The sequence below is a fragment of the Mya arenaria genome, chromosome 12 (genome assembly GCF_026914265.1).
Source record: "Mya arenaria isolate MELC-2E11 chromosome 12, ASM2691426v1".
NCBI classification, from domain to species: Eukaryota; Metazoa; Mollusca; class Bivalvia; order Myida; family Myidae; genus Mya; species Mya arenaria.
In genome coordinates this window covers 33,297,592-33,311,202 of record NC_069133.1, presented here as the reverse complement: position 1 = coordinate 33,311,202, position 13,611 = coordinate 33,297,592, and the positions used below count along the sequence as shown (strand labels likewise).

The 13,611-nt window shown below is 38.2% G+C and overlaps 3 protein-coding genes across 6 annotated transcripts in view; 2 read left to right on the top strand and 1 right to left on the bottom strand.

Moving 5' to 3' along the window:
- Nucleotides 1-13,611, top strand: part of LOC128210198 (nuclear hormone receptor HR96-like) — a 164,193-nt gene that overhangs the window by 20,152 nt on the left and 130,430 nt on the right. The window contains exons 1-2 of one of the 4 annotated variants that reach the window (XM_052914383.1): nucleotides 9,461-10,687; nucleotides 11,159-11,797. In XM_052914383.1, the coding sequence (XP_052770343.1) occupies nucleotides 11,731-11,797 (67 nt within the window). In that variant the 5' untranslated portion in view covers nucleotides 9,461-10,687; nucleotides 11,159-11,730. Of the gene's footprint in view, nucleotides 1-5,040; nucleotides 5,115-9,460; nucleotides 10,862-11,109; nucleotides 11,798-13,611 lie in introns of those variants that run through there. The other 3 variants (XM_052914381.1, XM_052914380.1, XM_052914386.1) reach the window with 3 other exon arrangements.
- Nucleotides 878-2,173, bottom strand: LOC128210618 (hepatitis A virus cellular receptor 1-like). The gene has a single exon (XM_052914970.1). The coding sequence runs from the start codon at nucleotides 2,171-2,173 to the stop codon at nucleotides 878-880; it is 1,296 nt and encodes a 431-aa protein (XP_052770930.1).
- Nucleotides 7,033-8,130, top strand: LOC128210617 (trophinin-like). Its single transcript, XM_052914968.1, has one exon. The coding sequence runs from the start codon at nucleotides 7,033-7,035 to the stop codon at nucleotides 8,128-8,130; it is 1,098 nt and encodes a 365-aa protein (XP_052770928.1).

Sequence of the window (13,611 nt, the reverse complement as noted above, 5' to 3'; positions counted from 1 at the left end):
GCTTTAGGAAATGTCTAAGTTCCAAGATCTGTGAACATGACCTGAATATTATTTTGGTGTTAATATTTTAGAAACTTTTAATTGTTTTCTTGCGACAAAATTTTGGTTTGCATGATTTGGTTCAATAATTTTCTTTTCTATGAGAAGTATATTTAAGTGTATCTGAGGAACCTTTAATGAAATAAATAATGAAGTATAACTTACACCCTAAAATAGTTAGCTGTAACCCAAGGCATAAAATGTGACATGCTTACATTCCTAATGTGGTAAAAAAATATGTCCCTCGATGGGGTACTTAGTTTGCTATTAAAAAAATCCAGTGTCATCATTGTAATTAAAATCTTGAAGCATGGAGTAAAGTTATGACTAAGTGCTTTTTAAATACAAAGTATAATCCCTCATCTGTAACTTTTTCATTTGACTCATCTACGTTTTTATAAATAATGAGGTAGTAGTTATGGACAAAATGGTACATGTATAAGTGTTGAGTTTATTTATTGTTGTCTGGCATTTAGGTGTTTAAGTGTCATTTGTCAGGCATTTGGGTGTTTGTATTGCTGTCAGCAATTTGGGTGGTAGTGTTGTTGTCAAGCATTTTGGTGGCAGTGTTGTTGTCTGGCATTTGGGTGTTATAGTGTTGTTGTCAGGCATTTGGGTGTTATAGTGTTGATGTCTGGCATTTGGGTTGTAGTGTTGTTGTCAGGCATTTGGGTGTTAAGTGTTGTTGTTAGGCATTTGAGTGTTAGTGTTGTTGTTAGGCATTTGAGTGGTAGTGTTGTTGTCTGGCATTTGGGTGGAAGTGTTCTTGTCAGGCATTTGAGCGGTAGTGTTGTTGTCAGGCATTTTGGTGGCAGTGTTGTTGTCTGGCATTTGGGTGTTATAGTGTTGTTGTCAGGCATTTGGGTGTTATAGTGTTGATGTCTGGCATTTGGGTTGTAGTGTTGTTGTCAGGCATTTGGGTGTTAAGTGTTGTTGTTAGGCATTTGAGTGTTAGTGTTGTTGTTAGGCATTTGAGTGGTAGTGTTGTTGTCTGGCATTTGGGTGGAAGTGTTCTTGTCAGGCATTTGAGCGGTAGTGTTGTTGTCAGGCATTTGGGTGGTAGTGTTATTGTCAGGCATTTGAGTGGTATTGTTTTTGTCTGGCATTTGGGTGGTAGTGTTGTTGTCAGGCATTTGGGTGGTAGTGTTGTTGTTAGGCATTTGGGTGGTAGTGTTGTTGTCAGGCATTTGGGTGGTAGTGTTGTTGTCAGGCATTTGGGTGGTAGTGTTGTTGTCTGGCATTTGGGTGTTATAGTGTTGTTGTCTGGCATATGGGGTGGTAGTGTTGTTGTCCGGCATTTGGGTGGTAGTGTTGTTGTCAGGCATTTGAGTGGTATTGTTGTTGTCTGGCATTTGGGTGGTAGTGTTGTCAGGCATTTGGGTGTTAGTGTTGTTGTCTGGCATTTGGGTGGTAGTGTTGTTGTCAGGCATTTGGGTGGTAGTGTTGTTGTCTGGCATTTGGGTGTTATAGTGTTGTTGTCTGGCATTTTGGGTGGTATTGTTGTTGTCTGGCATTTGGGTGGTAGTGTTGTCAGGCATTTGGATGTTAGTGTTGTTGTTAGGCATTTGGGTGGTAGTGTTGTTGTCAGGCATTTGGGTGGTAGTGTTGTTGTCTGGCATTTGGGTGTTATAGTGTTGTTGTCTGGCATTTTGGGTGGTAGTGTTGTTGTCAGGCATTTGGGTGGTAGTGTTGTTGTCAGGCATTTGGGTGGTAGTGTTGTTGTCAGGCATTTGGGTGGTAGTGTTTTTGTCTGGCATTTCGGTGTTACAGTGTTGTTGTCTGGCATTTGGGTGTTAGTGTTGTTAGGCATTTGAGTGGTAGTGTTGTTGTCAGGCATTTGAGTGGTAATGTTGTTGTCTGGAATTTGGGTGGTAGTGTTGTTGTCAGGCATTTGGGTGTTAGTGTTGTTGTTAGGCATTTGGATGGTAGTGTTGTTGTCTGGCATTTGGGTGTTAGTGTTGTTGTTAGGCATTTGGGTGTTAGTGTTGTTGTTAGGCATTTGGGTGTAAGTGATGTTTTCTGGCATTTGGGTGGTAGTGTTGTTGTCAGGCATTTGGATGTTAGTGTTGTTGTTAGGCATTTGGGTGGTAGTGTTGTTGTCAGGCATTTGGGTGTTAGTGATGTTGTCTGGCATTTGGGTATTAGTGTTGTTGTCAGGCATTTGAGTGTACATGCTATTGTCTGGCATTTGGGTATAACCAAGTGTTGCTGTCTGGCATTTGGGTATGATATGGTCTTGTGGTGTAATGTGTCGGTCATTCAAGAGACTGTCACAGTGGGCAGGGGCAGGTTGTCGAGTAATACCCGTCCAAATTAGGACACAAGCAGCCAACTGTATTAGTTTTCCACAGGTTATATTTTGTACATCTAAATGATATGATTTGTGAGTTGCAATTTATGGATAATTATGGATGATAAGTTTTATTATAATAACTGGCTGCACAGTACTGTTTTCTATCCAGGCAACAGACTTAGTGAGTGAGTGCGAGGGTGATTCATGTCAAATCTAAGTGTCCGCTTTAATTTCAAACTCAATCAGTATATTTTAACTTTGTAAATGTAATTAAATGACATGTTAACTAAAACAGATATATATATATATATATAAAACTAGCTATATATAGTCAAGGTATGGCTTTAAGGGTTACAGATAAGATACTGTAATGTGCAGCGTAATTTATATCTTATTATAGGACCTAAAGGCAGAGACATTGAACATACCAAAACTAAGTTGCACCTATTATGTATATTAGCCACCTAGTTTGAAACTAAAGCATTTTTGATTTTCCAAGAAATGCATATTTTCACGTGAGCATTTGTATAAATAAATCTCATTTTAAGCAATACTTGAGGTTTTCGTAAAAGGATATGTCCTCAGTATTTTGTTTATTTGGTGTTGCTTTAGTCCACAAAAGTTCTTCATAAACAAATGAGCCATTTTTTGCACATACTTCAGGCCGAAAAGATAGCCAGCTCACTTGCTCAGCTTGCTACCTTTTACAGTTGCTAAACATGCTACCAAGGTTGAAGATATCGGCTCAGTTGCTTAAAGAGCTTGCTGCAATTTAAGATAACTGGCTCTGTTGCTGAGCTTGCTACTGTTTCAGAAAGCCAGCTCAGTTGCTAAGCTTGCTAACATTTAAGATAGCCAGCTCAGTTATAAAGCTTGCCACAATGTAAGATGACCAGCTCATTTGCTAAGCTTGCCTTGTTTAAGATAGCCAGCTCAGTCAGTAAGCTTACTACTGTTTAAAATAGCCAGCTCAGTTATAAAGCTTAACAAAATGTAAGATAACCAGCTGATTTGCTAAACTTGCCACTGTTTAAGATAGCCAGCTCAGTTGCTAAGCTTGCTACAATGTAAGATTATAAACCAGCTCAGTCGATAAGCATGCTATTGTTTAAGATAACCAGCTCAGTTGCTATTAGCCTGCAAACTCTTTCGATAGCCAGCTCAGTTGCTTTCTTTGCTACCATTTGAAAACCTAAGAATAGCAGTTCAGATGCTAAACATGCTTAATGTTTAAGATAACCAGCTCAGTTGCTATGAGCCTGCTAACTCTTTCGATAGCCAACTCAGTTGCTTTCCTTGCTACCATTTGAAAACCCAAGATTACCAGCTCAGATGCTAAGTATGCTAATGTTTAAGATAACCAGCTCAGTTGCTATTAGCCTGCTAACTCTTTCGATAGCCAACTCAGTTGCTTTCCTTGCTACCATTTGAAAACCTAAGAATAGCAGTTCAGATGCTAAACATGCTTATGTTTAAGATAACCAGCTATTAGCCTGCTAACTCTTTCGATAGCCAGCTCAGTTGCTTTCTTTGCTACCATTTGAAAACCTAAGAATAGCAGTTCAGATGCTAAACATGCTTAATGTTTAAGATAACCAGCTCAGTTGCTATTAGCCTGCTAACTCTTTTGATAGCCAACTTAGTTGCTTTCCTTGCTATCATTTGAAAACCTAAGACTACCAGCTCAGATGCTAAACATGCTAATGTTTAAGATAACCAGCTCAGTTGCTATTAGCCTGCTAACTCTTTCGATAACCAACTCAGTTGCTTTCCTTGCTACCATTTGAAAACCTAAGAATAGCAGTTCAGATGCTAAACATGCTAATGTTTAAGATAACCAGCTCAGTTGCTATTAGCCTGCTAACTCTTTCGATAGCCAACTCAGTTGCTTTCCTTGCTACCATTTGAAAAAAAAACAAGATTCCCAGCTCAGATGCTAAGTATGCTAATGTTTAAGATAACCAGTTCAGTTGCTATTAGCCTGCTAACTCTTTCGATAGCCAACTCAGTTGCTTTCCTTGCTACCATTTGAAAACCTAAGAATAGCAGTTCAGATGCTAAACATGCTTATGTTTAAGATAACCAGCTCAGTTGCTATTAGCCTGCTAACTCTTTCGATAGCCAGCTCAGTTGCTTTCTTTGCTACCATTTGAAAACCTAAGAATAGCAGTTCAGATGCTAAACATGCTTCATGTTTAAGATAACCAGCTCAGTTGCTATTAGCCTGCTAACTCTTTTGATAGCCAACTTAGTTGCTTTCCTTGCTATCATTTGAAAACCTAAGACTACCAGCTCAGATGCTAAACATGCTAATGTTTAAGATAACCAGCTCAGTTGCTATTAGCCTGCTAACTCTTTCGATAACCAACTCAGTTGTTTTCCTTGCTACCATTTGAAAACCTAAGAATAGCAGTTCAGATGCTAAACATGCTAATGTTTAAGATAACCAGCTCAGTTGCTATTAGCCTGCTAACTCTTTCGATAGCCAACTTAGTTGCTTTCCTTGCTACCATTTGAAAACCTAAGACTACCAGCTCAGATGCTAAACATGCTAATGTTTAAGATAACCAGCTCAGTTGCTATTAGCCTGCTAACTCTTTCGATAGCCAACTTAGTTGCTTTCCTTGCTACCATTTGATACACCTCATGTTAAAATGCAATATGCTCATATTCAAGTTTGTATTTGATGGCTTCTTGTTTTATTTCAGCACTCGGGAGTACATTGTCCTCTACCAACCATCCTCATTATGAAGGCCACCACCAGATGATACACACTTTGCAGGTATTATTTGTATAATATTGTCTATAATTTGACCAAGTCATTTACTATTAGCACAAAAATTACTGGTCCATCCGTTCCCTTGTGGCTGTTGTCTATTCAAATTGTAGCTGACATCATTGAAAATGGGTTAGAGTGGTCTAATATAATTGGTGTTCGCTTCTTCTCACCCAAGCGGTTGTGGGTTGGATGTCGGTCAGGTCGACCTTTCTCATGGCCTCTCAACATGGACACCAGTACTTGTTTCTACTCCAAGTCTTCTAGGAGTGATTCCATTAGATATTAGCTATCATTAGAAATCAGTATAAACTAATTGAATAATATCTGTGCTCTAAGGTCCATCATAGGTGTGGAAGGCCCTTTCATCTTGAGTAAAGACTTTTCTGTTTATATAATCTAACGATTGCTATGGGGCAGATTTCACCTGGGGTATTTGTTGGACGTGTTTATATGGCAGTTAAGAAATATTAATATTTTTGATAAGAAGTAGAAAATAGAAAATGTTTCATTCATAAGAAAACTTGTTGGCCGGCTACCCAACTATTGACGCAACTTTTGAGCGGTCATATTGCAAAAACTATTGATTGGTGATTTATATAGGACGTCATGTTATAATACAGAGTACTGATACTTGTAGGCATGTATAAACATTTATATGGAAATGTTTGATCCTAAGTAAATGTCCGTTGGCAGAGAAAATAATCTTGTCAAGGATATAAGGTCAAACTGGATCATCTAAATCATTTCAGAAGGAGCATCGAAATGTCTGATATTGAGTTCTTCTAAAATTAATTTATTTATGTATTGGATGTAGGAATCATATATTGGCTGATTTTTTTTCTGCTATCTTAGTAATTGAATGCGGAGTGCCTGGAACAAGTTTGAATAAGAAGTTTGGTAACCAAAGTCTTGAATGGATTTATCATGGCCCAGGTTACAATAAACATGTTCACATTCCTCTCAATGTCCAGGTCTGTTATAGGGGTTTTTATGAACTTTGTTGATAGCTGTTGCTTTATGAATCAACAAAAGTTATTATACTACTGTTTGCAAGGAAACTTGTCATTTTTAATGCACCAAAGAGACTGTCAATCTGTACTGCATGGTGACGTAAAGCAGTCAGTTTCAACCCTTGAATGTATCTCATTTGTAACTGTGCGTGTCTCAATGTCCAGTTCTGGTATAAGGGTATTCATCTACTTCAATGATATCTCTATTTTCTAGACAATTGTTGCTTTATGAATCCATAAAAGTTGTTATTCTATTGAGTGCAAATAAACTTCCTATTTTGCACCAAAGAGACTGTCAAACTGTGCTGGCGATGACAGCCAGTCATTCACAACCCTTGAAATAATTTCTTTCATGACTCAATTTTTCCGAGCTACAATTTAATTGGCCAGTTGAAATGAAACGAATGCAAACTGAACAGTTATGGATCCCTTGCCAAGCAATGAGCTTTCCTCTCTGCAAGTAAGTTTCATGTAATACATGAAGTATTACACATAATGGCTGACAATGGCCGTCCATGTTTCTCTAATGTGTGATGTTGAATAATAGACCATAGATGTTGCATTTGATATGAAATTCACTTGAAGGTTTTTGGCTGAACAATGGTCAACATCATTCAGTTCTTCAAAATCTTTTTATGTTAAGTAATTATAAAGTTAGGGTTGATTTTTTATTTTCTAAACAACTAAGTCAGCACTGGTCTGGCACACGCACAAGCTTCTAAATAGCCAACTTCATAAAACCGATTCGGGACTAAATAGAGAATTTGAGGTTGTTTTGGTCAGAGACTGACTGTCTTACATATGTAACATGATGAAATGTGAAACCTACTGGTGATCCCATTGGTGGAGACAAGACTACTGGTGATCCCATTTGTGGAGACAAGACTACTGGTGATCCCATTGGTAGAGACATGACTACTGGTGATCCCATTTGTGGAGACAAGACTACTGGTGATCCCATTGGTGGAGACATGATTGCTGGTGATTCCATTGGTGGAGACCTGGGTACTGGTGATCTCATTGGTGGAGACAAGACTACTGGTGATCCCATTGGTGGATACATGACTTCTGGTGCTCCCATTGGTGGAGACAAGACTGCTGGTGATCCCATTGGTGGAAACATGACTTCTGGTGCTCCCATTGGTGGAGACAAGACTACTGGTGATCACATTGGTGGAGACATGACCACTTGTGATCCCATTGGTGGAGACATGACTACTGGTGATCCCATTGATGGAGACATGACTACTGGTGATCCCATTGGTGGAGACAAGACTACTGGTGATCCCATTGGTGGAGACATGACTACTGGCAATCTCATTGGTGGAGACATGACTACTGGTGATCACTTTGGTGGAGACATGACTACTGGTGATCACATTGGTGGAGACATGACTACTGGTGATCCCATTGGTGAAGACATGAATACTGGCGATCCCATTGGTGAAGACATAACTACTGGCGATCACTTTGGTGGAGACATGACTACTGGTGATCACATTGGTAGAGACGTGACTACTGGTGATCACATTGGTGGAGACAAGACTACTGGTGATCCCATTGGTGGAGACAAGACTACTGGTGGTCCCATTGGTGATGACATGACTACTGGTGATCCCTATGGTGGAGACATGACTACTGGTGATCCCATTGGTGGAGACATGACTACTGGTGATGCCTTTGGTGGAGACAAGACTACTGGTGATCAATTTGGTGGATACAAGACTACTGGTGATCACTTTGGTGGAGACAAGACTACTGGTGATCACTTTGGTGGAGACATGACTACTGGTGATCCCATTGGTGGAGACATGACTACTGGTGATGCCTTTGGTGGAGACAAGACTACTGGTGATCCCATTGGTGGAGACAAGACTACTGGTGATCCCATTGGTGGAGACAAGACTACTGGTGATTCCATTGGTGGAGACATGACTACTGGTGATCCCCTTGGTGGAGACAAGACTACAGGTGATCTCATTGGTCACAGTCAGCATGACCTTAGATAAAAAAAAACTTGTTCGAATATGCTTGGTCTGACGGTCCTCAAACTTTGGTCATGACTAGCAGTTGACTTCTATTGAGTTTAAGGTGAGTAGGTCAAAGGTCGCAGTCATGGTGACCTTGAACAGAAAAGCTTCTCTAAATGATACAGTATGCTTGGTCCTACTATCTTCAAACTTGTAGGGATTTCGATCATAATCTTAAATTACCCCACAGACGTAGACGTTTTATGCGATGACTAATTGGTTGCCATGGGGGGGGCAACTCTTGTGCTTTCAAGCTTTCTGTCCGACAAGGCCCTATCAGGGGCAATAAAATGTCATGTGACTGTGACAGCTCTTGTTTACTGGAACCTTCTGTTCTGAGTCTCCGGTAAGATCAAACTCAGTAAAAGTAAAATTTATAATTGGTTTTCTAAGTGATTAAGCCAGAAGGCTTGGAACAGCCCAGCTCTGACTAATTGTTTAGAAGACATGCTTTTTAGTGTTCAGCGTGAAATTCCTATCAAATGCCTCTATACTAGCCAGTTTGCAAGCGCAAGCTTCTCAATAACTTGCTTTATAAAAACAATTAATGAATAAATGGAAAATAGGCAGTTGTTTGATTACTAAATGGCATTTTGGCGATTGTAGTCTGCTTAAAAGAGTTTTTGTTGTCTGAGCTCTTCCAAATGATTAAAAGGGAATTTATCCCAAGATCCCATTGGTGGAGGCATGAGACAAGCTCTTTAATGAAGCCATTTAATCATGCAATTTAAATTGGAAATTGTTCTACGCATTAAAACACACAATGTTTTTCTTGGATGAAAGCCATACTATGTAAAACATTTTGCTCCTATAGTGTTTTTCTGTTATCTGCAAAATGGGTTAATTGTTTGAGTCTGTTTATGTCTGTCTGTGATGTGGAAAACCTTGGCTTTTATACAAACTGCTGGTATATATCAGCCACTTGAGGTTTTAAATTCTTGTGTTTCTATAGACTAGCAGGTAACACTTATGGATGAAAGTGTCAAAAGATAAAAGGCTAAATTGGCGATGAAAATATATTTTATACACTCCTGCTAATAAATTTAGTGTAAATTGGCCCAGTTAGTAATTCAACATAACGAAATTAATGTACTATCACTGAATGTTAATACACCATAAAATATTTGCGAGCTGAATTTAGTTTTTGCTGCTGTATTTTTGGTATAGATAAATGTTGTGACGGTTTAATTCCTGGTGAGGCATATTAAATGCTTTTGAACTCGTTACTGTAGTGTCGTTCAATAGTGAAAAAAAAGGTTTGTTTATCAATTTGTGGAATATTTATACAGCATGAGGTGTCATTAAACTCCCATCAAGTGGGATGACATGGTCGAAGAATAAGGGTGTCACAATCCTTGTATATTTGCATATAAATGTTTTTGTAAACTGCTGGCGAAAGAACTTGATAGTCAAATGTACAAGATTTTGACAAAAAGATTCAGCTGGTTTTCTATAACAGTGTGGAATGTGGTGCTCAGTTTACATTATATAAATCTTGCACATTTTACAATGATTTATGGCAGTGGTTTTACAGTCAGAAATATGTTATGAATCTGTTCCTATGTATACTTCAAAGATCTTAGAACAGGGGTATTTTTTCCACACAAAGATAACTAGAGATATTATTGGAGAGGAAATTTTTGAAAATTCTAAGAGTTTGGTATAATGTTATCAAGCTGTGAAAACATAAAACAGGCTATATTTACTGTGTAATATTTTGTTTGGTATGTATTTATTTTGGAGTGTTCGTTTTCTTCTCTCTGAAAATAAGGCCTGATGTGAATAAAACCGAAAATTGCTTGGCAAGATCTTCGACTAGAGCTGGCATAGAATAGATGATAATATTTGCAAAAAGTGACTTGGAATTTCCCGAAATTCTTATTTTCTAAGGAGGATCTGTGTTTGAAGAATATTTCATATTAATTCACAAGCATACCAACGAAGGATTTGGGTGATTGTTGCTTCTGTTAATTGTTTGTCCATGTGAATTTATCATATTTTGAAAGAAGAGAGAAAAAAACACCCCATGAATACAAAACATCTGGATTATAATATGTATATTGTCTGGATTGTCTGTGCTCAGAAAAAAATGTTGCTGAAATCAACACATTAAAGACAGTTTGTCGCAGTGTGCTACACATTTCTAACATGCTGCCCAGATATATTTTCGGGAAAGTAAAAAATGCTGCAGTTTTGTGAGAATCAGGATAAGAAATGAATGTGTTCTGGCGAAGATCAATTTATTGACAAGGCCAGGAATTTATTATCATTCTTATATCATTTTGTGAACCTCAGATTTGAAGATACAAGGATAAAGACTCTTATTCACATAATCAGTGGAATTGAAAAAAAAAAAATTCCAACAGACAAAGTTTGTGTAATGATTTTTTTGAATTTTGAAACGTCGATTGTGGTATATTGGCTAACATGCATGTTTGGAATTTGGCTACAAGTTTCTGAGATATCGACTAGATACATTGTGAATAAAATTCATGGAAACATTACAAAAAATGAGTGTGCAAAATTGCTGTTGTTTGTGAGTGTTTATAAAGAATGAGGAAGTTAGATGTTGAACAACATAGTTACAATTAGACTGGTTTAATATTGAGTCCAAAATTATCTTTTAATCAAGTCATAGTGAATTACATGTGATGTAACTCATGCACAGCTGACAATACCATATAAGATATATTATCTAATATTAATCAAGGTTACTGTAAAATATTTTCAGTTACTTTAATATAGTAGAAAATTTTATCAACTTAAAAGAAGATATTTCCTTCCTCATACATGATTGAAAACAAATGGGAATTTATGTGACAAATTTCTCTGAATCCATTCATTTTATCTAATGATTTTAGATTATATTTGCTTAAGATATATAGAGTAAGTTGGACATGATTGTGACATGGCAAATTAATTCTACTTAATTAAAGTCCATCTGACAATATTCTACAGTGCATTTTTCCTGAGCTGGACCTACATATGATTATTATAAAACATATAGTTGGATAAAGTACAGCAACAACACTTAAAGATATTATGAGCCTAATCTTAAAAGAATTATTCCAGACTAGAGCTACATTAAATATTATAATATGAAGTGAAAAGTTGTATAAAGTGCCTGCAAAATTTAAAAAGGCAATAAATAAGTTATTGTTTTTGTGTGCATACAAGTGAGGATATTGTGTAGGCTCGAGTTAGGATACTGTGTCAGCCCCTAGTAAGGATATTGTGTCAGCCCCCAGTGGGAATATTGTGTCAGCTCCAATTGAGGATATTGTGTTAGCCCCCACTGAGGATATTGTGTCATCTCCCAGTTAGGATACTGTGTCAGCCCCTAGTAAGGATATTGTGTCAGCCCCCAGCCCCCAGTTGGAATATTGTGTCAGCCTCTAGTGGGAATATTGTGTCAGCTCCCAGTCAAAATATTGTGTCAGCTCCCAGTGAGAATATTGTGTCAGTCCCCAGTTGGAATATTGTGTCAGCCCCTAGTGGGAATATTGTGTCTGCCCCCAGTGGAAAATATTTGTGTCAGCTCCCAGGGAGGATATATTGTCAGCCCCTGAGTGAGGATTTATGTATACTTGTGTTCAGTCAGGCATGGATAAGCTGCAGATTCCTCAGCCTGGGCCAAGCACAGCTGGTGAGTAATGGACATTGTTATAAGATTATTTATGTATCTGGTATAACTTGTAGGTAATGTCTTCTTTACAAAGACACTGGTTTAACCTTGTTTACTTGGCAAGTGATATGTTTTGTTGTTCTTTGTCAAAGCTTAAGTGCTTACTTTCTGTGCTTAAATGTGTGGGAACTCACACATCCTAGTTCTCATATTTTCAGGCCAGTGATAAATCACTTGAATAATACATACATATTGTATGGCTCATATTTGTATAACCATATTCCTTAATTAGAGCATGCATCCTTGTTTTCTTACATTAGTCTAAGTGCGTTCAACAATTTATAGGTAATTTACCATTTTAGTGCTCCTGACTAAAAGTGTCCGCACTTGTGACTGTCCTAAATGTGCTCATAACCTGATGTGCACACATAGTGTACTTAAATTCTTCGTCTGACTTGCTTAGTAAAAACATGTAATGCCAGTCTTTGTTTTCCTGACCTGCCAAGTGAACACATGTGACTGTTTTTATTCTCCTGACCTGCCAAGTGAACACATGTGACTGTTTTTATTCTGCTGTCCAGCCAAGTGAACACATGTGACTGTTTTTATTCTCCTGACCTGCCAAGTGAACACATGTGACTGTTTTTATTCTCCTGACCTGCCAAGTGAACACATGTGACTGTTTTTAATCTCCTGACCTGCCAAGTGAACACATGTGACTGTTTTTATTCTCCTGACCTGTCAAGTAAACATATGTGACTGTTTTTATTCTCCTGACCTGCCAAGTGAACACATGTGACTGTTTTTATTCTCCTGACCTGCCAAGTGAACAGATGTGACTGTTTTTATTCTCCTGACCTACCAAGTGAACTAATGCGACTGTTTTTATTCTCCTGACATTCCAAGTGAGCGCATGTGACTGTTTTTATTCCCCTGAATTGCCAAGTGAACACATGTGACTGTTTTTATTCTCCTGAATTGCCAAGTGAACACATGTGACTGTTTTTATACTTCTGACCTGCCAAGTGAACACATGTGACTGTTTTTATACTTCTGACCTGCCAAGTGATTACATGAGACTGTTTTTATTCTCCTGACCTGCCAAGTGAACACATGTGACTGTTGTTATTCTCCTGACCTGCCAAGTGAACACATGTGACTGTTTTTATTCTCCTGACCTGCCAAGTGAACACATTTGATGGTTTTTATTCTCCTGACCTGCCAAGTGAACACATGTGACTGTTTTTTTTCTCCTGACCTGCCAAATGAACAAATATGTGACTGTTTTTCTTCCCCTGACCTGCCAAGTGAACACATGTGACTTTTTTTTCTCTTGACCTGCCAAGTGAACAAATATGTGACTGTTTTTATTCTCCTGACCTGCCAAGTGAACACATGTGACTGTTTTTATTCTCCTGACCTGCCAAGTGAACACATGTGACTGTTTTTAATCTCCTGACCCGCCAAGTGAACACATGTGACTGTTTTTATTTTCCTGACCTGCCAAGTGAACACATGTGACTGTTTTTATTCTCCTGACATTCCAAGTGAGCACATGTGACTGTTTTTATTCCCCTGAATTGCCAAGTGAACACATGTGACTGTTTTTATTCTCCTGACCTGCCAAGTGAACACATGAGACATGTTTTTATTCTCCTGACCTGCCAAGTGAACACATGTGACTGTTTTTATTCTCCTGACCTGCCAAGTGAACACATGTGACTGTTTTTAATCTCCTGACCCGCCAAGTGAACACATGTGACTGTTTTTATTTTCCTGACCTGCCAAGTGAACACATGTGACTGTTTTTATTCTCCTGACATTCCAAGTGAGCA

Excerpts from the sequence above, each read along its gene's own strand:
- LOC128210618 (XM_052914970.1), bottom strand. The coding sequence starts at position 2,173 with ATGCCAGACAACATCACTAACACCCAAATGCCTGACAACAACACTACC.
- LOC128210617 (XM_052914968.1), top strand. The coding sequence starts at position 7,033 with ATGACTACTGGTGATCCCATTTGTGGAGACAAGACTACTGGTGATCCC.